The 23021-nt window shown below is 43.3% G+C and overlaps 1 protein-coding gene across 1 annotated transcript in view; it reads right to left on the reverse strand.

Moving 5' to 3' along the window:
• Positions 1 to 934: 934 nt before the first annotated feature.
• The window catches only part of LOC147664999 (uncharacterized), a 125451-nt gene continuing 103364 nt past the window's right edge, over positions 935 to 23021 (reverse strand). Inside the window, exons 6-8 of the mRNA XM_086949829.1 lie at positions 16157 to 16338; positions 8793 to 8962; positions 935 to 1793 (exon numbers count right to left, since the gene is read on the reverse strand). Of these exons, the coding sequence (XP_086805955.1) occupies positions 1627 to 1793; positions 8793 to 8962; positions 16157 to 16338 (519 nt within the window). The 3' untranslated portion in view covers positions 935 to 1626. The remainder of the gene's footprint in view (positions 1794 to 8792; positions 8963 to 16156; positions 16339 to 23021) is intronic.

Genomic DNA, 23021 nt, shown 5'->3' on the forward strand with positions numbered 1-23021 from the left:
TCACATGTTTAAACTGTATGCCCTGATATGGAGCACAAGTGTAATTCTGTTTCATTCTACAACTTGCATCCTCAGATTGCTTGCCATAGCAAAGACATCACCAGCCATACTCCTAACGCCCTGCATGAAAAATTGGTCTTGCCATACTCCCACTGGATTCCTCCTTTCTTTCTTCAGTGACCCTCTTCTTACCTTCCATCCTCTGCACACCTTCGATTTCAGAGTATAGCTTCCTTGCGGTCTCATGTCTGCATTAACCCCTTGGGCGCGGCCGCGATTCTGCGCGGCGTTTTCCATAGTGGTCGGGTTCATGACGGCCCCCAGCCGTCATTTCGACATTGTCCAATACCTTATTTCATAGATCAGAACCATTCTTCATTAAAACCTTATTCCTATATACTACCATTACCTAATCTCCACCAGTCTAGTTCACCAATCATTCACCTGAAATCACATAACCCCCCCACTAATGATCACACCTACCTGGTATTAATATAATCTATCTCAAAGTATCTGGAGTAAATGCATGCCATTTTTTTCTGAAGAGCACAGTACTAATCTGAATAACCAAGATTAACCACTGAATTAACCACTAGCCTTGAGTTCTGGAGTAGCATGCTACTCCCAGTAATGCTTGCCAACACACCTTCAGGGCTAGTAAGTGCTATATAATTACAATTATCGCCAGGTCAGTTGAGGGAGCTGAATGGGTTTCTCCTGCACAAGCAATTAAATTGGCTCAAACCTGCTCTTGCCTGAGAGCCACTTAGAGTCTACTGGGCCATAGCTGGAAGGGGACTTTAGCCAGAGATCAGACTATTCTTGGCTATTTAGTTTTAGTTTGTTCATTAGTCACATCTTCAAATTGGCAAATAGTAAAGATTTACAATACGTAGTATATATCAAAAAATTGACACAAGAGGAAACCACAAAGTAAATGCTTGCTTTTTGTTTTCATCCACAACAGGTATTTATTGTTCCTTGGGAATAATAAATAGCCCAGGGACCAGCCATACAAAAATATAGATGTATAACCAGCTAAAACAGCAATCGATCTGTTAGTAAAAAAAAAAAGTTACCAATGCCCCCTTCTACATGCACAGTATTGTAAAACACTTATCTTAAAATTCAGCAGCTTTAACCATAAGCATGTTCAATGTTAAACTATCTTACATAGTAATCAATACATTTTCACTTGTAATACCAGGCATGCAAAAACTCCCGGGACACCACCGAAAAAGTGAGTTACATAACTTTTCTAAATCAAATCAATGGAAGCATGGCTGATTGTAATCTGTCCAGCACTGTGTGCTAATGTTCGGAATTCAAGCAATAATGCTTTAGCAGCTGTTCAGTTACGGGCAATATCTGTACAAATACCCCTGTGTGCTTTTTCATACTGTGGGCATAAACCCAAGTTAAAAAGTAATACCTTAAGAAAACACTGGTTTAAAATTGAATAAAAACCATATATACATCATCCAACAAGTACCTTAAGTTCGTGTGCAAAAATCCTAAAATTGCTAAAAAACAGTCCAACTAGTCGTCAGGACGGATTTTAAAATGTGCATTGTAAAATGCTTCATGCAATTAATGTCCATGTGCATTGGCATAAAGTGCACTCGTTCACAGCGCTATGCTGCCGCTCTCGTAGATCTGGGACATATAACTTGCATGTGCGCATTCAAAGACGAAGCCCTTCATAGCTTCCATGTACAGCTGCTGGTTAGAATGGAGGTATATCCAAATTATTCGACTCAGGTGGGCAGAAAGCGTGTCCCCGTGTAGCTGGCCTGAAAAACAAAGCAAAAAGCATCAGGCGATAAAAGGTCATACCTTCTTGAGGAGGATATGACTAACAGCGCTGAACAGGAACGCCAATGATAGGAAAGGGAAGGGTTAGAAAGAAGAAAAAGTCCCTACCACACAACTGGCAAGCTTCAATAGGACAGGTAAAGTCTAACTAGAAATGGCTGACGTACAGTCATTCTATAGGTCTTGCCTACCAAACAGCTTTTAGCTGCCCGACTGCAAAAGGCCTCTTGTGACCATTGCTAAAACCTTAGCAAGGTTAGAGCCCGCCCATTGCTTACCATTGGTTGGCTTTGGCACTCATTTGCTTGCATGCCTTTCTTTTCTTGTGTTGTGTTTGTCCCACCCAAGGAGCAGAGCCTCTTTACCATCTATTTTGATTGGTCGACTTGTTGTATCCTTCCCCTACTCTTATTTAGAGAACATCTTTTTTTCTTTTAGCACTCAAGAGTGCGTGTTTTCCAGCTTTCTGCCTTGTGTGCTGTGTACCGTCCCAAATACCACCCCTTCCACTCCACATTGCTCCCACCCCCAATTGCTTTCTCACTTGTGTGCTGCTGACTCCATCTTCCACCTCCCCCCCCAAGCAGTCTTTGTAAAACTTTAAAAAAAAATTGGGTGGGCACTCCCACTAGCTGCCGGAATGTTCTACTTCCACAAAGACACTTTTGCACAAGTAAAAATGTTAAATTACTTCTGCAATTCGCATCAGCCATCTAGGATTGGATAAAATAAAAAAGCGAAAGAAGGGCACCCACGACATTCATCAGACTACGAACCTCAAGAACGTTATACCCTTCGATGCCAATGTACACATTTGATGACTATTGCTAGTTATAGTCCAAGCCTCTTCAGTGCCATGAAACAAAGTATACTCATTTTTTGTTGACCTACAGTATCAATTTTAAAATTAACAAGCATTTGCAATGTAAAAGGTCTCAATTAAATTTCGAGCTATTGGCTTTACAAATGAGAATGATTTTTGTGTCTAAAAAAGTATCCTTGCGGTAGCATAGCTACAAAAGTTAAAAAAAAAAATAATTAAAGTTGTGCGTCCGCTGTTTTTTGGTTTTCTATTTACATACTTTTGTAGCAATCGCCCAACGTCGCGCTTTAGCTTAAGATGTTTAAAGCTAAAGCGTGGCGTACCGTCATTGCCACAAAAGTCAATAAATAGAAAAGAAACACAAAAGTGTGGCTGCCTTATTTTTTTCGATTTATTTTTCTAGAAATAACGGAGCTCAGCACAACAAAAACCACAGGCGGCTAGGCGGCCAGGCAGCACGGCAATGCAACACTGTCTGCCATTTAACATTGAAGCGTGGTGTTCGGGAACTATGGTTTGGGGAGTGCGTTTCTGTTCTGCCAGCAACACTAGCAGACCAAAAGTCATTAACAAAATAGTGTATACGAAACATGACCAGTAAGACTATATGTAATAGGGCCAGCACTTATGGAAGATTACCACAGTAGAAAGGGTGGGAATAAGGATGGACTACGTAAATTAACCAATGGAAGAAAAGCATTTACAAAAGAGAGTCAGAGGAGCCAATTGAAAACATGGGCAGGCAATGGCTGGAGCGTAAAGCCCATATCCTAAACACAGCATATATCAAAGAGACAGCGCACGCGTTGCATAGGTGAGACCTAATAAGAACTTCATTTGGTCTTAAATATTAAAGTAAAGACATATGAGGGTGGTGACATGCGCTTGCATACTGAATGGTGCATCCGATTCACACCGGATGCACCATTCGGTCTTTTAGCCGATGCTATAGAGCATCAGTAAAAACCATCAGCAAGCCAATATTCCACAAAGACAAAACTTCTCTGCTTTGCCGATACCTTTCCTGAATTGTGAAGCATCAACTTCACAAATTCGCCTAGAGTGACAATGGAGCAGGACTGGATGAGAACACCCAGCTGGCTGAGAGGATAAATCAAGGCATTCCAATGCTGCTGCAGCTCACGGAATGGCAGCTAAAGCCACTCAGTCTGCATGCTCGCTCCCTGGGTGGATTACACCGTTAAGTGGCCCTCTAGCTTCAAGGAGGCCCCACAGGCAGCTAGACCTCATAATATATCTGAGCAGGATCTGTGAGAGCACAACTGGCTGTCTCATGTGGTGGGACAGTCCGGTGGGAGGTGAGGACATTAGCCTAGATTCTTCTGGTATACACAGCAAAGCCTGTTAAAAGAAGTGGAAGGTGGCAATTGCGTGACATTGTATGAAGCAAATGTCCAGTATGTTTGGTACAGTGGTATCATACTTTGTCCTGGACTGAACTTGGACTGCTGTGAGATTAGAACCCTCTGTTGGGCAAGCTGTATAGATACTTCGGTTTTAGAATTTTTCCTAATCGAGCAAGGTATGCTAGTTTACAGCCCATTACCAAAATCCTCACTCAATTCCAAGTGCACTGGTTCTAGATTTAGCAACAATGGATGTTGCATCATTGCATCAAATTGTATTTCAGTAAATGAAAAAATATATGGAAGTATACACACCTGTGGGAGTTTTACAATTCTCATTACCTAGCCAAACACGCTAGCTTAGAATTATGTTATGGTTGATGAACAACCGCCATCACATTCAATTTCATGAGTCATTAAGTGAATGATAAGTACATTAACTTTCTGGGGGTTATCGCCACACATCGAATTCATTTGCTGATTAGATCAAGTCTTTTTATTAATTAAAAAAAAGCTTCCACTTTGGCTGGAGCCCCCAATAGACCTGGAGATGGACCAGGAGATAGGATAGAAGGGTCATGAGGAAGAAGTACACATGCTATTGGACTGTGGTCTATATTGGAGAAACTGGGAAGTGCTGTCGTGCGATCGGGATGGGTGGGATCCGGGTGGGGGGGAGTTGGTGTGGTCGGGGGGTGGGGGGGGGGAGAGGAGGGAGGGTGGATGGTTGGTAAGTTTGATGGAACATTTGATTCTAGAATGCTGTATAGATTACCAATTTCGTGATGCTTCATATTTGATGTGCAGTTAACTTTGGTGTGCGAGGTGCTGCTTTAAAAGTGCGATATATCAAAATCTGTTTAAAAAAAAAAAACAACTTCAAACATTTCTGGAAGAATGTAACACAACCACTGGTACTGTGGACATAGCTGTTCCTCTCTATTATTGGAACTGTCCGGTCTTGTTCTCAAAAGCTCTGACTCATTTGGTTTGTCATGGTCTCGTCTTGAACCTATTGGTAACATTTATTTTGAACCGATTTCTAATGCTTACTCTTTGCACACTGTTATGCTACTTACCTCAACGGTACAGCGCTCTGATACACTCTTGGGTCGTGTCCGCGCTATACAAAACTTTATAAATACATATGGTGTACGAGAGCGAATCGGGTCTGATCTAGATCCGCTTCAATGACTTTCAAATCGCAAGCAGCAACTGGCAAGGCTGTTCCATCCTAGTATCAACTGGATTGGCTAGCAGGATGCACATCAAAATCCAACACCGATTGGTTTTGAATAATATTTTACGTTATTTCTACAGAACAAAGCAGTGCTCTGTGTGGTAAATGAGAAACTGCAATGTGGTCTTTCCATCGCATTAGAGTTTTTAACAAATTGAGACATTCAGTCTTCCATCAGTCCCATGCAATTCATCTCAAACAGATTTATGCCATTTGAACCCAATTTCTTTGATAACCATTCTTCCAAAATTTAACAGAAGGTGTATTTACATTTTTAAACTACTGAAGCAAAGTTTTTACTTTTCAGTATGGGCATTTTATACAATGTCTGGTGTCAAATTTAACACTGGCCCTGTGCATGCCACCCTGCACAGGGTTGTCTGCTTCACAGCCCTTCATGCTCTCTAGGAAGCAAGGCTCAGGGTAAAGACTGATGGGACAGGGCTTAAAGGCAGACACATTCATACCCCTGGCACCACGGGGCAGCAGCAACAGCTCCTCCGCAATAGCGGAGTAGCGTTGCCACCCCTTACCCCCAGCAGCTTCAAAAATTGAAAAATAAAATAAACCAGGTTTATCATTTTATTTTTTCTCCCCCCGGGCGAGTCTTCGGGGAAGGAGGCAGTGAGAGGTAGAGTGGAGAGAACTGTTATCCGGTGTGCATGACGAGTTGGCCAGCCTACTCTGGCCAGCCAAACCGTCATGTGCAGTGAAGCGCTCTCCAACCCCAGCTACATTGCTGGGTTGGAGAGAGCAGGCACAGGCTCCCAGTCTCCCTGGGAGTCCAAATCGAGCGCACTGAGGCCAATCCCGAAGCTGCTCTCATGAATGAAGTCAGCGTCAGGATTGGCTGCAGGGAACTCAGTTTGTGCTCGCTAGGAGAAATGGAGCGGCAGTGCGGCAGGACAGGCGGGCAAGTTATTTTTTTTATTTGTATATTTGTATTTTGCTGTAGTCGTTCGTTAGTCTCCCTCCCTGGAGCTCTGGCTGTCCATCACGGTACAGTACTGGCTAAACTGCCCAAAGCAGAGCCCCTTGCCTGGGGATATCAGCTTCACTTTTCTGCCTGCTCACAAAGAAACGAGGCTCCAAGGAAAGTCCTATTGGACAGGATGTGAGGCAGCCAAAGAGCCAAGGAGCATGTGGGTGAGAATGACCAAAACACAAGGGGGTCACAAGTACCCTGTTCCTACTAATCCAGAGCAAGGTAACCCCCCTTTCTTATGATCCGTGCACATTGAGTGATTGAAGGGGCTATCAGGGAAAACTCACCTGACCTCCTGGAGCCCTGGCTGGGATCAAAGGAGCCCTTATCTGGGCTTATTTGGCTTCCGGGGCAGACAGGCCATCTTACCGTGCAACAGGAATGCATGGTGTGTGAAGAGACGCCTGGATTAGAAGGCCGGCCATGTGCTCTCTTCATGCAGAGGAAAGACAGAGGTCTGGATTCTTGGGGCCCGAGCAGGGTATTAGGAAAGGGGATATTGGGAGGAGGGGTGAGGGGGGAGGATGGGTAGGGGTAGCTCAAAGAGATCCAACCCATTGCAGGTCACCTTTGCATCCCGGTCTGCTCTCCAGGAAGCAGGGCTCAAAGTAAAGGCCCATTGGACCAGACTGGAAGGCAGCCACAGTTCAGGCCCCTGGAAGCCCAGGGTGGGCCAGCCCAAGTACTTGCTCCATCTGGAGAGGAAGACAGGAGAACAATGTAGTGCCTGTTACCCTGTCCCTAATTTGGAAGAAGGCTGCCTGCCTTTCTTGTAGTCCATGGGCGGAGTAAAAGAGGGCAATTTGAACAAATTCATCTAACCTCCTGGAACCTTGGCTGGGCATGGAGAGTCAAATGAGCATTTGTATGACTTCCAGGTAAGCTCGGGCATCTCGATCACAGAGTGCTGGCTTAAATGTGCCCTGCATGGGGCCCATCAGACAGGGCTGGAAGACAGCTGCAGACTCTGGATCCTCTGCCCCCTCAGGCTTCTCACCCAGGCGACACCTAAGTGAGAATGACCCAAATACACAGGGCTCTAAAGATCCTGTCCCTACTAATCTAGAGCAAGTCAACTCCCCTTTCTTATAATCCAGAAGAAAAGCACACAAAACTCATGGAGCATGGTCTAGACTCAAAGAATCAAATGAGGCCTCATCTGGATTTCCAGGCCAGCACGCCATAGGAATTCATGGTGCATGGCCAAATGTTCAGGGTTCAGAGGGACCAGATGCCTGTACCGCTATCTGGTTGCCCTGCGACTTCTGAAAAAAGATTCCTCATCTTTGGAAGGGACATGGACTCTGTAGCCCAATTTCTCAAAGCCGGAGTTGGTTACCTGGGGGTGGCTCATGGAGCTCATTCAGAGCTTCTTATCCCAGCAAGCAGGGACGGCCTCCCTAGGCTTGTGGTTCCCAGTCGAGAGCATTTGAGACACGGTGGGCCATGGAATGTAGACCCGGTAAAGTGGCTTCCAGCCTTAGGCTAGCTGGAGCTCATAATCAGGGCCCGGTGAGAGCTTCTAAACTCAGAAAAAGCAGAGGAGAACTCCCTGGGCCTGTGAACCCTGCCCTAGGCACTTGGTAATACAGCAGGTCAGTAAAGCCAACCCAGTGCTGGGGGCTTTCACCCCAAGGCCAGCCTGAGCTGTGATCCAATGCCCAGTGGAAGCTCTGAACCCAGACAAACATGGGAGACTTCCAAGCCTGAAGGCACCTGTCCCAGGCTCCAAGTGAGATGGCAGGCCATGGATCAGAGCCCAGGGCTGGATGCTTTCACCCCCGGGCACACTGGAGCTTTGAAACAGGGTCCGGTCAGAGTCTTATTCTGGGGCAAGCAGGGGAGACCTTAGTAGGCACATTGCGATACGGTGCACGTAAACCAGGTCTCTAGGGTCGTCTTCCTGCGCCATCAGAGCAAAATCCATTCTTGCTATCTGTGCAGACAGAGTGACCAAGGGATAGATTGGATAAAATGTATACTGGCCTCCTGGAGCCCTGACTGGGCTTCAAGCCTTAAATGAACCCCCATTATGACTTCCATTGCAGCTTGGAATACTGAACAATAAGTCATGGGAAAGAAATGACCCATTTGTTTTTATTTGGACTGCAAATCATCATCAGTGATGCTTGCATGGCACATTCACCACCACCCATGGAAACCATGTAAAGAATGCCCACTCCAAATATGAATCGAAAAGAAGATGAGGCGATTGATCACTATATTGTTTGAGGAAAGGAATTATACAAAACCGGTCAGTATTCAATGTTTATGCAGAAATGCAAGAGTTGCTTTTTTAGAGATTTATGCCAGAAATTTGCAACAAGGAAAAAAAAGACTTTAATACTACTAATGCACTCCATGTTCTGTAGCCTGGATTAACACATGAAACGTGTGTAGCTCATGTAAAATCCCAATCCATAGATTTTGTGATGCCCAAAGCAAGTAATTAGCTGCTCCTAGATGGAGAAGACTCTACCCTACAATTAACAAAAAATGGCCAGTGTCAAATAAGAATGATACATTACAATACAAAACAAAACAAGCAGCGGCTTAAATTACCTTCGCAAAGCTTGGTGTCATAGTCCAGCAAGAGTAGGAGATCTTCAGGTAGTAAACATCTCACCCAGGCATTCTCTTCCTTCAGGAGCCAGTTATTCACCAGCCTTTTCCTCATTAGAAACCCTCTGATTTGATCCAAATAGGTTTCATTACCAGATATCATGTAGAGCCTGTTTTGAAATGGATTGAAAGTATGTACATCAGTCAAAGTGAGAAAAGTAAACTAAGACTTGAATGCACTGTGTAGATCATTCCAAAATGGTGAAATGAAATTGCAATTAAAGGCTATGAAACACTAGGACATCACTAGTGTCAGAAAATTAATTTAAAGTAAAATAGATTTGAAGTCCACATAAATCTAAGATTACCCATTTGTGAACAGTTGTGTTGACACAAATAAATTAAGCTCATACCCTTCGTAATTACATTACACAGCGGCGGTTGCCACAGAATAGTCATAGTTCGGTCAGAGTTTCCATAGGAAGAGTGTTTATTTAGCTGCTAGCCTTGTAGCCGTTAAATGAATCTTCATGAAACTTAGTAAAAATAAAATACACCTCAGCTCCTACCTGTAAAGGTTTGGGATGAACTGTGGAGTAGGGGCCGAGGAAAAAGATGGCTTCCTAAAGTCTCCATTCCCCATGTAAACTCCCATAGAAAGAAGATATGGGTGGGCAAGCCCTTGCTGAGCTCACTTTGCCCAACTTTACAGAGCCCAATCCCAGCAGAGACCCAAGCCCCATTAGGAGACCAAGCTGCTACTATGCACAGCCTTCCCCCTGTACTGAACACTTTACAGATAACCAATCTCTTGTTGGGAATCAAACACTAGTGGGCAAGTATCTGTCAGAAGTTGTGCATAGCTACAAAGATCATGCACAGCAGAGAGCACACTCACTCTAGAAAACTGTGCAGTCTTTGTCTTGTGCACATTTCCTCACAAAGACTACAGAAAAAGACCCCTTAGGAGGCATATTCCTACTACAAACAGCCTTTGTGCCAAACCATTTGCATATAGGTGAGCTCTCATGGGCAACCTTGATCTGGGTGGGCAAACCCCTGCTGCACATGATCTTTGCTCCTATGTAAAACTGCTCACGTTGTGTTAGCTGCATTTGTAAAGGGCAAAACTACTCACTCCCTGTGGAGAATCTCGGCCCTAGGCAGACGAAAGCAAAGGAGGTAGCTCTTCAAAAGAGCCAGGTTTTAAGCAGTTTTTTAAATCTACCAAAATAAGAACAGGAACAAATATGGTGTAGGAGGCTGTTCTAGTGGTGTGAGGCTAGATCGGAAAAAGAGTGGCCTCTGTACCTAGAGGTACGAATTTGGTGTGGTCTTAGAAAGACTTTGTCCATAGAGCTCAGGTCTCTGCTGGGATGATCCCATGAAAGCCTAGCTTGGAGGTAGGAAGGACCATTCACCATAAGAGATGTGTGTGAGACATAGGAATGTGAACAAAAAATGTTTAACTGGAATCCAGTGTTTTGAGGGGAGTCCCATTGGCTGCTACTAAAAGAGCGTGCCATAATCAAGACCACTGTTGATAAGTGCTTGGACCAGTGTTTTCCTAGAGCTCATGGGGAGCCAAGAACACTTTTTCTAGTAGCCATGGTGTGTTGAAACAGGTGCCACAAATAGGGGTGACTTGATCTTTCATGGATATGTTATCTACCCGGAATCTCAAGTGTGTTACTAAATCTCCAAGGGCAACTGAGCCGGCCCTAGCTCTGTCGGCCACAAGTCATCTGACCAAATTAGCTGCGCTTTGCCAAACGCGAGAATTTCAGTCTTTCCTTCATTCAATTGAAGACAGTGAAGGGTCATCCACAAGATGTGCCTACGGTCGATAAATCAGACTTTAGACAACTCAAAATCCTGCCCAAAGGAGATTAGCAATTGGGTATCATTGGCATACAATATAATTTCAAAGCCGCAAGCATGCACAATCTTGGCAAAAGGTGCCACAAATGTTAAAGAGGGTAGGGCGCAAGGAAAAACCCTAAGAAACTCCTTTGTCTTTGGTCATAGATCTGGAATTAAAAGGCTGTAGTGCTCCCACTTGGGTTCTATCGGCCAGAAAATCTTTAAGCCAATATAGGGCATTCCCATCAAAGCCTCTCTCATACAGTCTCAGAGTAAGAACAGAACACAAGGCCGTACCAAAGGCTGCTGACAGATCAAGTAAAACCAGCATGGCTGGAGTGCCTTGGTTCATTAACCAGGTGGAATCTATTACTGCCATGAGGGTGGTCTAGTGCTAAGAGATACTGAAACTGGATTGTGAGGTGCCCAGTATGCAATTGTCCTCCAAGTACTTTGAGAGTGGTTTATTGGCAAGGCCTTTCAAGATTTAGCCAAGAAAAGGCAGACGTAGATAGGACTATAATTTGCAAGATCGGATGGATCTACACTAGATTTTTTTTTTAGATAGGGATGACCTGAGCTGATTTTCAAAACTGTTGCTTCTTAGCAGTGTCAGATTAAGTAGGTCTTTGATACAGGAAATGAGCTAGGGAGGAGCTATATAGGTGGGACAGGGGTCAGATAAAGAGCCAAATGTAACCTTCCTCGGTATATCTGTACCTGTTCTTGGGAAATGACTTGGAAATAATTCCAGAAGAGGATTCAGATTACACAAGTTTGAGTCTAATAGTTCTGGGAAAATCTTCGCAAATACAAAAGATCTTGTCCTCTAAATAGTTGGCAAGCACAAAGAACTCTTGTGATGGGGTTTCTAGCTGCCGGTTTGGTGAATTCATTGAGGACTTTCAATAATTCTTTCATGGAATTGCCTGCCTTATCGATCATTCTAATGATGTAAAATCTACGAGCCTCCCTAATCTTCCTATGATAAGTAAGGAGGGCTTGTTTGTAAGCTCTTCTATCAGGGAAAGCTTTCATTCTATGCAAACTCCTTTCCAGTCTTCTGCTGATTAATTTATTGCTTCTTTACTAGACGGAGTACCAGAGGGCTTGAGGTTTCAAAGGTTGGTTCTTAGCACCTTTAATAGGAGCCGCCACATCAAATGTTTCGATAATGGAATTAGGATAGCAAGATACCAAGTCATTGACAGTACAATTCTTTTAGACACTCAAGCCCCCTTAGGTGGTGAAGTCCTGACTACAGACAGCCTTTGACTGTACCCAACTCTTCATGGGTAGCTGACCTCTTGTCACAAGCAACCAGACATGGGTGGTTCAGTATCTGTTTAGCACATATTTCCCCCTGTGCAAAACTCCTCATAGAAATCCTACACCCTCCAGAAAACTGTACAGTCTTCAACCTGTGTACAAACTCATGAAGAGCAAACTTCCTCTGGACGCACAGCCTTTCAAGATGTATTGAACCCTCTGCTGATAGCTAACCTCTGGTGGGCGAACAACCAATCATGGATGGGAAAGTCGCTAGTGCAAATGGTCTTCTCTGCGATCCACAACTACTCATGGAGAGTACACTTCCTTTAGCACCTTGGCTGCTTGAGAGATTCCTCTCCTATGCTGGGCCCTAATAGAAATGGGTGTGGTCATACCGAGCTCAGCTCTTCATGAGCACCGAAGGGGTTAGACACCGTACCTCCCTTGGGTGGTTAGGTTCCTACTATACATAACATTCACCCTGTACGTAATATTTCACAGGTAGCCGACCACTTGTGGGTAACCCACCACAGATGGTTAGGCAAGTACTCTGAGTTCACCCTGCGCACAATGACTCATGAAAAGCCCACTTCCTCCAGACAAAGTCCATTAGATGGCCAAGTTCCTACTATGCACACTGTACACTTGGTGCTGAACCCTACAATAGCTGATCTTTTAAGGTCAATCAGACATAGGAGGGCAAGACACTGCTGGGCACGTTCTTTGCCCGGTCCATAACTGTTCACGGTTTTACAACTCCCTCCAGACGTCCAAGCTTTGGGCATTGAAGCCCCTGTTATGCATAACCATGGCCCTGTAAAAAATCCTGTGGTGGACATTTGACCTCTTGTAGGCAATCAGCAGGCGTGGGTTAATAAGACCCCCTTGTGAGTGGTACTCATCGCATGCACATCCCCCTCACAAATAGCCACTTCCTCCAGACACTGAAGCGCTATTAGATGTCCAAGCTCCTACTGTGCATAGTCTTCTGTCTGTACCAAACCATTAGTAGATGTAAAGCTCCTGTATGTTCATTGTCTTTTGTAGTCTAATGGAACATTTTCACTTCTAGTTTAATGTCTTAATAGTTTTATATACGATCATAGTAGTACCGAATAGATATTAAAGGCAGACTCTTGTTCTAAGCCCTCGTTTTTCACTTGAGCGAATTATTCTGGAGAGGGCCAATTTATGCTACTACAGTAGACCTTAAAGATATAGAAGTTGTTCGAAATTACTAATTTTGCGTGGCATTCTCCCAGATTTTTTACTTCTGTTGAACCAGTGTTTGTGGGCCATAGGACTTTATTTTTACTTGTGTTAACCAATGGTAAAGTGCTTGTGATCTTCAATTCAATCATGGCAAATTGCAATCTACCCAACACACATTTCAACTGCTGATTTTACCCTAGCATATGGGACTACATGTACCCAGGGCTTGTAAATTACATGCTACTCATTTGCAAGCACTAAAGTAGCACTGCAAAATATGTCTTAGCCTGCCATTGCACCTTTTACTATATCTAGATCTTCCTTTTTAATACCTATAAGTCAGCCCTAAGATAGGCCCTAAAGGATCAGAGGGCTGGGTGCATGTATTTAAAAGGTATGACATGTATAATTGGTTTTGCATGTACAGGCCGTAAAAAACCTACGCAGTTTAAACTGTTGCAAGGCTGGCCATGTTGTAACACTGGTTTACACCATTACCTGTAATTAGGGCTAAAATCAGCTTGCAGTAGCTGGAAAAGTGGTTCAAAGTGTCACTTCAATGGTAATTTCAAATACAACTTAATTGCCAAGTTGGGGTTTGTATTACTATTTTGGAAATGACACTTTTAGACAGTGGTAATATCTGTGCAAGCATCCAGCTGTCACCTGGCCCCCAGCGCCACCTCAGTGGTAAGATGTACAGTAGGCAGAGGGGCCTAAAAGTGAGATGGGGCTCCTATCTTGACAGAATCGCCTGGGGATAATTCCAAACCCTTTCCTGAGGTTCAAATGATGCCCAGGTCATCACTGGCAGATGAACAGCACACCTAGGCTAGGCCTGCCTCCTCTTGGTCTCTCTACTCAGGCTGGCACCAAACCCATGGTAATAATATCTTACTTTACATTTAAAAAATCCTCTGAAATTCTATGAGCAGACAGTCTAATAGAGTAAAGAAAAAAGACCTTACCGTAAGTTTGAAAAAGAAAGCTACATATTCACAGGAAAACAAAAAGGGTATAGGGACATTCTAGTAAGGTGACAGTGCAAGTCATAACGTAAAATTCTAAACCAGAACCACGGAGATTCACCATTTATATTTCAGATATCTAATTAAAACTTGCACCCCACCATGCTCGGATTAGGACCTCTCATATAACAGCACACATGTTAAAAGACCTCACGGATTACATTGAATGAATGTAACCGGTTGCTATACCCTTATACTGAAGGTATTCAGCGAATTACATCTAGACCCAATTTTTTTATAGCTTCAGTACTGCTAATATGTATAATCGGCATATGTTTTTACAACATGCTTGGCCTCCTAAAGGATGGGTGTTTGAAGAGAGTGAACTCTATGAAGGGTAGTGCACATGTGGAAAACCGTATGCAACAGGGACTTGCCAACCAGTGTTTTGTTGATTGCCCGCAACAGGTCCGCTATGCGCAAAAGCTTTGCTACAGGGCAAAGGCTGTACTTAGTAGGTACTTGACCTCCTAAGGTGGCGTGAGTGTCTAGATGGAGACAGCTCTCCGTGAGAAGTTGTGGATAGGAGCGAAGGCTACGCACTAAGGTAGTTGCCCACGCATTTGTGGTTGACTTCCCACACGTGGTAGGCTAATCACAAAGGGTTAAGTATCGGGTGAAGACTGAAATAGGAGCTTGGCGTCGTATAGGGGATGTCGGCAAGGAGTGGTGCTGTTATGAGAATGGGACATAACATTAAAACAATGCTTAGAATCACACTGGCTTACGTTTGTAGGTGAATTAGTCACTCCTGTTCTTGAACAATGTCTTTTGCCTCAACTTTTTTCTTTTTTTTTATACACAGAACCTCTGTACAGAAACATCTGCATTTTATAAAGGTGCACTGTACATCCCATTTGTTTAGAGCACCACATGACTACTCTATCAGGTCACCTATTTCATAATGTACAGGTCACTTATTTATTGGGAATATAAACTACTTTGCCTTATCTGTTTTACAATAATCCACAGATTTAATAATTAACTTTTCTGAAAAGTATCGTTGCAATTCTACTGATGTGTGAGTGTTTCTCTAGTGTGCAAGTGTTTACCTTGTGTGAGTTGGCCCATCATTTTGGTGCTCAACTTCCCAGCAGGAGCCTCAGTCAAAAGTTGCTGCAGCCTCTAGGCCAAATCTTCTCATGACAATGATGAATTTAGACAGTAGCAACCCCTGGTAAGATATGAGACGTATATTCACCGTCTCATACTTCAGAACGTGTCGCTATCTCTCAAGTGTCCTTCTGAGGGTACTTTACACCTATAGCCCGTGTGTGAAGCGATTCTTCTCAGAGCAGTCTCCAAGCAAGAGCATCCACAGCATGGGCACAACAAATTGCAAGTTTTCAGCATTTGGCCGTCATCAGCCTTTCTGAAACAATTAGGGAGAGACAAAAGGGCAGGCTGGACAAACAAATGAGTTGCCTCTTGCTAACAAAGTTCATGGAATTTCTAAATGTTGCCCTGCCTCCAACCACAAGTCAAAGGAATGCAGGCAATACACTACCACTGTCGGAGGAAAACATACTCCATCTAATGCATGCTACAACCAAGGGCATGGCAAATGGATTCCACTGGCTACAGTATGCAGACTAACCCACACAGATTCCTAATATTATACTATTATACATGTAGAGTATGCATATATAGAACACACAGGATGTCAGTGCGAGGCTCTGGGTTTCATATAGCAGAACGTTACACAAAAGTGCTACTGCCCGAGGAAAAAGGGAAGGTTGTATCAAATAAAGGAACATTGGAGTCCAATCCAGGATGACATGAAGTTATGCATACCTCTAATGTCAATGCTGCAAGTACTCTTGAGATATATTCATTTTCAGTGGTTTAATATCTCAATAGGTTTGATGCTATAGAAAATTCCACTAAGTTGCATTGATACATACTGTAAGCCTAATAAAGTCACACGACCCCAAATAGTCAATATACCATTTGACACACATGCAGTACAATTCAAAGTATGAAGCATACCTGTAGGAAGGCAAGGAATCTATTAGCTTCCAGTTCACATAGTTGGCAGCTGTTTCCTCAAGCTTGCACACTCTGGTCATCTGAACTTTTGCCAGCTGCCAGAACTGGGCATGATCAACAACAGACAGCTGTAGTTCCAATTTTAGTGACCTGTACACTCCTTCAAGTGTGTCTTCATAGACCTGCAAAACAAAGTGTTATACTAAAATCCTGAAATTAATACTACATGATGGTTTTTCAATTGCTTCCCAGTTTACTTAGAAGTTCTAATTTGGCAGCCAATAGTCCTAATCGGAGTAATGGGGTACAATTTATATGGTCAAATCTTTTCCGCTGTTCTATTTGGTAACACCAGTACCGCAGCAAGGACTAACATGGATCCTTACGCTTGTCCCGATTAGAAAAGGAGACCTCCAATACGATGTAGAAGATGGGGTTACCAACAGATTCACTAGAAACTAAACAAAAAATGAAACCAGTAAATATAAAAGTGGCTAAATTAAAGATCAAACACAAACAAATAACTCCTCAGTAGAAAGGCAAGCAAGTCTGCATTTTCTGACAAGTGTTTTTCCCCACAAAGTAGCTATGAAAGTCAGCTTGCAATTGGTACAAACAAGTATGGCATCTAAATTGGAGATGTGTTTAGAGACAGTGAGAAACCAAACAGAGAAGGCAATACAAGGAGGTCTATGGGCATCAGAGTGCAAATTGAGGCCAATTACTGTAGGAGGACCCTCTATTTCAGGTTGCCAGTGGACCAGAGAACTTGGGAGGAGGTTCAAGTGTCTTGTGCATTTTTGCCAGTAGGCTACTGACACTGAAGCTTGTAGCTTTCTGAACTGTATTAGATCGTTGTTCTTGACCTACACCTCCTTTCCCTACACAGACTATTTCCAGATCAGTCTGCCTTTACAGAGTGGTCAATGAGAAGTCATAGGCGTGTGTGCTGATGCATTATGTATTAGGACAATTTGATGTCTGGATAGTTTAATTTTGGAGTCAGGAGCCTGAGAAGGGTAGTCTCATTCTAAAGACTTGGATGTAATCTACTATGCTTAGACTGAGGGGTAGTCACAGGACCAACACATGAGATCCATACCTCAGATGGATGTAGTAAGTAAAGTATATTGAAATGAGATGTTATCCCCTTAAATTCAATTCCACGGTTTTTCATATAAGCGGAGTGTGAGAGCAGACAGCTCGCATGCCATGTTTGAATGAAAGTCAGATACCCTGAGCTGTTGGCTGCATTTTCATAAAAGTAGCTTCTATTTGCACTTTGAAGCATCCCAATCGAGTCACTATCCCCAATGCAACATTCTTTCAAAGGAACCTGCAGTGATGGTCACTGGTGAGGTTGAGAACGCAATTGTGGGATGGTTGGGGGAGGGAATCATTGGATGATCGAGGCAGAAGGTAGTTTTGTGTGGCACAAAGGCTAAAGGCTACTAGTAGATGCTGGCCTTTGGAATGGATGGTGGCCCACATGTCAATTCAATAAGGGAAGGGAAGTGTGTGTTTGTCATCGCACAAATGCTAAAGGGAAGCAAAGTTCTCAGCCAGGATGAATCCTCAAACGAAATGGCTGATGGCAAGGGGCGGGCTGTGGAATTCAAAAAGTTCACTGTGAAAGAATAGTAGGCTAGAATTGCCAACTTTATTTCCCAGGATTCAGATGTAAACAGGATTCAGATGTAAACAGGTATTTGATGTCTTTCTGGGTGGTCTTGTTGGCTGCAGACTAAGCTGTACTCTCCTTTGAAGCTCCCGGGATTCTGATAATCGCTAGGGTAAACACTAAAAATACTATGACATGACTACGTGAACGTGCTTCCATAAGTACTTCAAGTAACTCAAATTAAGGACTCAAAAAACACAATTTTATTGAACAAAACAATTGCTCCTAAAATAGTAGATTTCTTGACCCAGAATTGGGTAAGGTGGCAACAAGAAGAGGAAAAAGTACTTGCTATCTAGATCTGAGGTGCAAGGACACCAACAGTGATTACTGCATTAGAAAAGCTTTTCAGCAAGTGACAATTTACTCTTGCAGCTAGCTATTGGACCCAATTTTAATCAATATAAGGAGTACTTTGGGGAAAATAGTACATATTTCAATGAGGAACAAGACTTCAAGTCAAGAGGGAAAAGAGAAAATGTGCGCCTCAAATAATTCCCATAGCAACACTTTACATACACTACACCGCGCTCTCGTCCAGAGGGTGGGGGGAGGGAGAAGTTTAGGAATCGACATTGAGAGTTACTGAGCAAAGTGGGAAGCCCTGGGGTGATTTAGTTACTGAAATTAAAGCACAGAGCCATTACAAATAAGTATAGTTTACAGCCTGTTGTAGTTGATGGGCAGGGGGGGGGGGGATGGATCACAAAAGTCTGGAGCCATTCAGGTAGGCGCAAAGATAGTTTCTATTCCATGTTAGGGCCTTAGCTTACAGCCACAGCAAATATGTCCAGTTAGGGTCCCAGTCTCCCTCCAACTAGGATTAACTCCCAGGGTTCGCTGAGACACACACAGCGATGCAAGTCCTACAACAGATGTAGTAGAGCTACTGGGACACATTGAGATTACAAGGCAGCTCTTATCTCCTGCAGCACACTTAGAACCTATAAACAGTGGATGAATTTAAAACATTGATAGGGCATTCTCATTAAAGGCATTCCCACTCTGGATCAGTTATCGTGGATATTTCACGACTCAGCTTCAATTGAGCTAGAAGTGGGGATAGTGGCAGGGCTTGGGTTTGATTAGCTTGTTCCTTCAAGTTCCAGAAGTAAACCTGGCCTTTCAGAGTACTGAGCTAGACTGACCGACATGCCACACACATCTTCTTGCTATGCACATCTTACCTTCTCTAACCCCTATTCTCTTACCTGAAGAAATTTGATATGGTTAAGAGCCTGAAGTAGATACAGCTACTTCGGAGAAATGTGGCTGGGCAAGCAGCCCCTTGGCACGGGCAGCAATGCACACAGATGAGCGGGTTATTGACTCGGCTCGGTGTAGCTTTTCTACATGGAATTGGCACATCTGGACCACCGTGCACACGTATTCACCTGAATCTCACCACATATGTCCATTTGATCATAGTTCCCTCTCCCAGGCACGTTGCTGCCCCACGGAATTCCTGAATAAAGAAACCACACACTTGATACCCTCATGCCATGTATAACCATCAGAACAGTTCCAATCCATTGGAACACTTATCCACCTGCGTAGGATCCCCATACCAGCTGGGAAAAGGTCCACCCCATGCTCCCAACCATGCAGAAACAACACACCAGGTCAGCATATAGTTAGAGCCTCAACCAAAGGTTAGTTCAGGGTGCAGCAAAAGTACTATAAAATTAAAATAAAAAAATAAGGCTACCTAGTTGATCAGTCCTCAGTTTCAATTTAAATTTGTGGCCTTCCTTTCAGGTTGAAAGTAAGTCATTCCTACTTTTCTTCCAGGAGATCTGCTGAAGGGAATGGACAGGATTTAGGTTGGGGCGGGCGCGGGTGTAACAGTCAGCTGGACCCATTGTGCTCTATTTGGCTTGGCAGCAATGTGGTGAGTCTCTGTATACATGGGCATGCTGTAAAACGTTGTGTGGTTGTTGCAGTGAAAATAAACGGGGGTCAAAAGGGGACTGCTGAGTTGTATTCTATGTTACCAGAACAGAGAATATAATCTGTAGGTCAATTTAATACACCTAAAGGGATCCCCGACAGGTACATTATTGCAATGTTAATAATGGTGTTTTTTTATAAAACCCTTGCATATATTCACTCTGGTGATTTGATTAAACTGTAAATACATTTTAAAGATTAATTCTTTGGAAATGAGTCAGAGTCATTCTGATCAAGGGGTTTTGGAATTGTCATTTTATATGCGATATGAAACCAACCAGGGGTAAAATTCAATTTAAATTAACCCGAATGACAAATGATTTTAGGGATGGGCGGCGGGGGGTTGGTGGTTATGAAGCCTGGGGATAATGGAGGTTGGAGTACGGAGACGGTGAAAGGTGGGGCTTATGACAAATGAAAAATAAAACACAAACTGTTTACTAGTCACTAGAGTGGACTAGCTACGTCATACTATTTGTGACAAAGGTAAATTCCAACAGCACAGAACATGCACTCCGCGCAGAAGCAAGCAAAATAAGTTCCAGTCATGTACTCTGGCTGGCCAGAGCATTAAGATTGCAGAAATAAAATAAGTAACATTCACCCGAGAGGAAAAAAGTAACTATTCATGGTCATGAGTCATGAATCGTTCAATTTAGCTGGGTTACAACAGATGCCTGAACATCAGTTTACCATTTTCTGTGCACCTAACGAAGTAGATTTATTTGTAAAGTCACTGCTCCATAGTCATAGAACAGGAATAGTCACTTTCCAGCTTTCGACCTCTTTTCAGAGAGGCCATCCTCTGGACCAGAGGTCTCCAAACCGGTCCCCGAGGGCCGGATCCATGCCAGATTTTTAAAATAACTACATGTATCCCAATGGGGATATCCAAAACATCAGGCATGGATCGGGCCCTCCAGGACCGGTTTGGAGACCCCTGTACCATAGAAAACCTTCAAATCAGGTTTCAAGAGTACCAGCAACATTATTCTAGATTCTGGGACTGGTGAAGGGCTAGACGTCGTTATAAGGGAACCCTGTACCTTCAGCTCACAATCTACTCGCTGGCAGATAAGCAAACAGAAGAATTCCACCAAATACGGTTGCATCACCTCTGCCACTAATTTTCTGGTGGCTAGGAACGAAGCCAATAACCTTATTATGGGTTGTCCTTCATGTGTTCTTAAATTGTTATGGCTTATTTTTGAATGCCATCATAGCACTTGGTTTAGCAATGTGGAAATCCTTCTACTACACCATTACTTCCACAGTGTCAGCACAGACCTCCGCTGCTGTTCGCCTTCTGTCCAGTTAGCACCTCTGCATCTAGCTTAAACTCATCTTCTACAAGTCGCTCTCCACAGCCACCAATGTACTCTAGTTTTTCTAATTTGTTTAGAACAGCGTCCAACACAGCCATGTCTTTCTGCCCATTGCCCATGTTCTCATGTTCCAACCCCTCCTGCTTAGCTACATGTCGCTCAAGGAAGGATTTTTTTTTGGTTGTTTTTTTTAAAAGTCCTGTTTCTCTTATTTCGGTTTTTCATGTACCATCTAGAAAATTTCACCATCCCACTCATGCAGCAGATTTGAGTTTCAATGTCCCTCAACGTCTTACTCTGCTTTCCCAGGAGACCTTCACCAGTACCCTTGCCAGCCATCCAGACGGCTCACTCTAATTTCCTCCAGGAGTCCCCACTCCCGCCAGAACACATCCGATTGTGCTGCACCAATATGAGCCTTTTTCAGCAACACACTCCCCAACAACACTAACAAGCAAGGATCCGCCATCTTTTAATTGGCACCACTTTAAGGTATAGTTTGGCTTCATTATGGGGTCGGCTGGTGGTCAGCACTCTTTAACAGACCAAGCAGGTCACTAAAAGTCTCCACTTACCTTCAGGTCTAGTCAGCAGTACTTGTGCGAGACCAAGAAACTGATCTTCAGGGCCATACACCGCAGCTCAGTGAGAGAGAGACCATTACTCCCACCATCAGACTGTATCCTTGCTAAGTTTGAAATGTGGTTTACAATTCAACCAGCTGTAAATGGATAAAAGCTGTAGGATCACCCCAGAGCAAGACACCATGAGAATTCACATGCGCCTTCATTAAAAAGCATGCCAGACTGGTTCTACAAACTGTCCATTACACTGGAAGTCATTATATCGGTAGAAACCTGAACATCAGGAATGCTTGTACTGCTCATCATGGAAGACAATTTAAAATGTTAACTTTTTTTTAATTAGTATGGACATAAAGGTCATAAGGCCCGACTCAGTCTTGAGGGTGGCCAAGACTCCATTTTCTTTTTTTTCAGAATCAACATGCCTGCCTTTGTCGCAAAGGTAGTCTGTCCTGATCTTTCCAAAAACCTGTGAAAGTGTTTAGTCGCTCAATGACATCAATAAGACACCTTATGCAATATCAGTAGCTTGTTTGTTCTATTTCAAGGCTAGACAAGAATAGCCAAAACAGTGGGGTTTGCATGTATGTGTTTTTACCTTATTTGTTTATAAGGATGCATATAAGACTAGCCTCTTTATGCACATAGGTTACGTCGGACACTCCAGAAGTTATGCCCGAAATTCCAATCTTAGATAAGATATAGTAAATAAGGGCCACCTCTTGACTGCTTGGGCTAAGAGGACCTTTGCCCCAAATTATTGTGCAAGATCCTGCCAGCAAAGATCTTGACTGCCAGAGATGCTGCCGTATCGCAATTTCCACTGAAAAGTACAGGAGGAGAGGAGCTGATGCACTGCATGTTTGTTTTTTCCCAGCAAACGCAGCCTCACCAACTCTTGACAACTACAGCGCTTCACTGTAAACAGGTATGCAGTGTCGATTCTCCATAAGTAACTCAATGTTCCATACTCTCCTAGTGTAGTGCATAAAAGCTGGTTTGAGGATTTTAGGTTTTTAGATGAGATTTTAATTATGGTAGAAATTCATTTTATTCTTGTTATTCGCAACATTGGTTTGTGCTGTTACTAGGATATTTTGTGGGGTTATTTTAGATTGATAACCAACTCGGTCTCTTGTCCAATTGCTACCCATGTAAGTGTAATGCACCGTGTATATATAATTTCAATAAAAAATTTACTGAAATAAAAAAAAGAAAAAAAACTTTTACCAAAAATGTTTATGTGCAGTGGTGTGCGAATTATTGAGAAGAACAAGATAGGCCTGTGTCCAATCAGCACGGCGCCTCTGGATAACTGTTAAGGG

This window comes from Lissotriton vulgaris, unplaced genomic scaffold (assembly GCF_964263255.1).
Source record: "Lissotriton vulgaris unplaced genomic scaffold, aLisVul1.2 SCAFFOLD_772, whole genome shotgun sequence".
NCBI classification, from domain to species: domain Eukaryota; kingdom Metazoa; phylum Chordata; class Amphibia; order Caudata; family Salamandridae; genus Lissotriton; species Lissotriton vulgaris.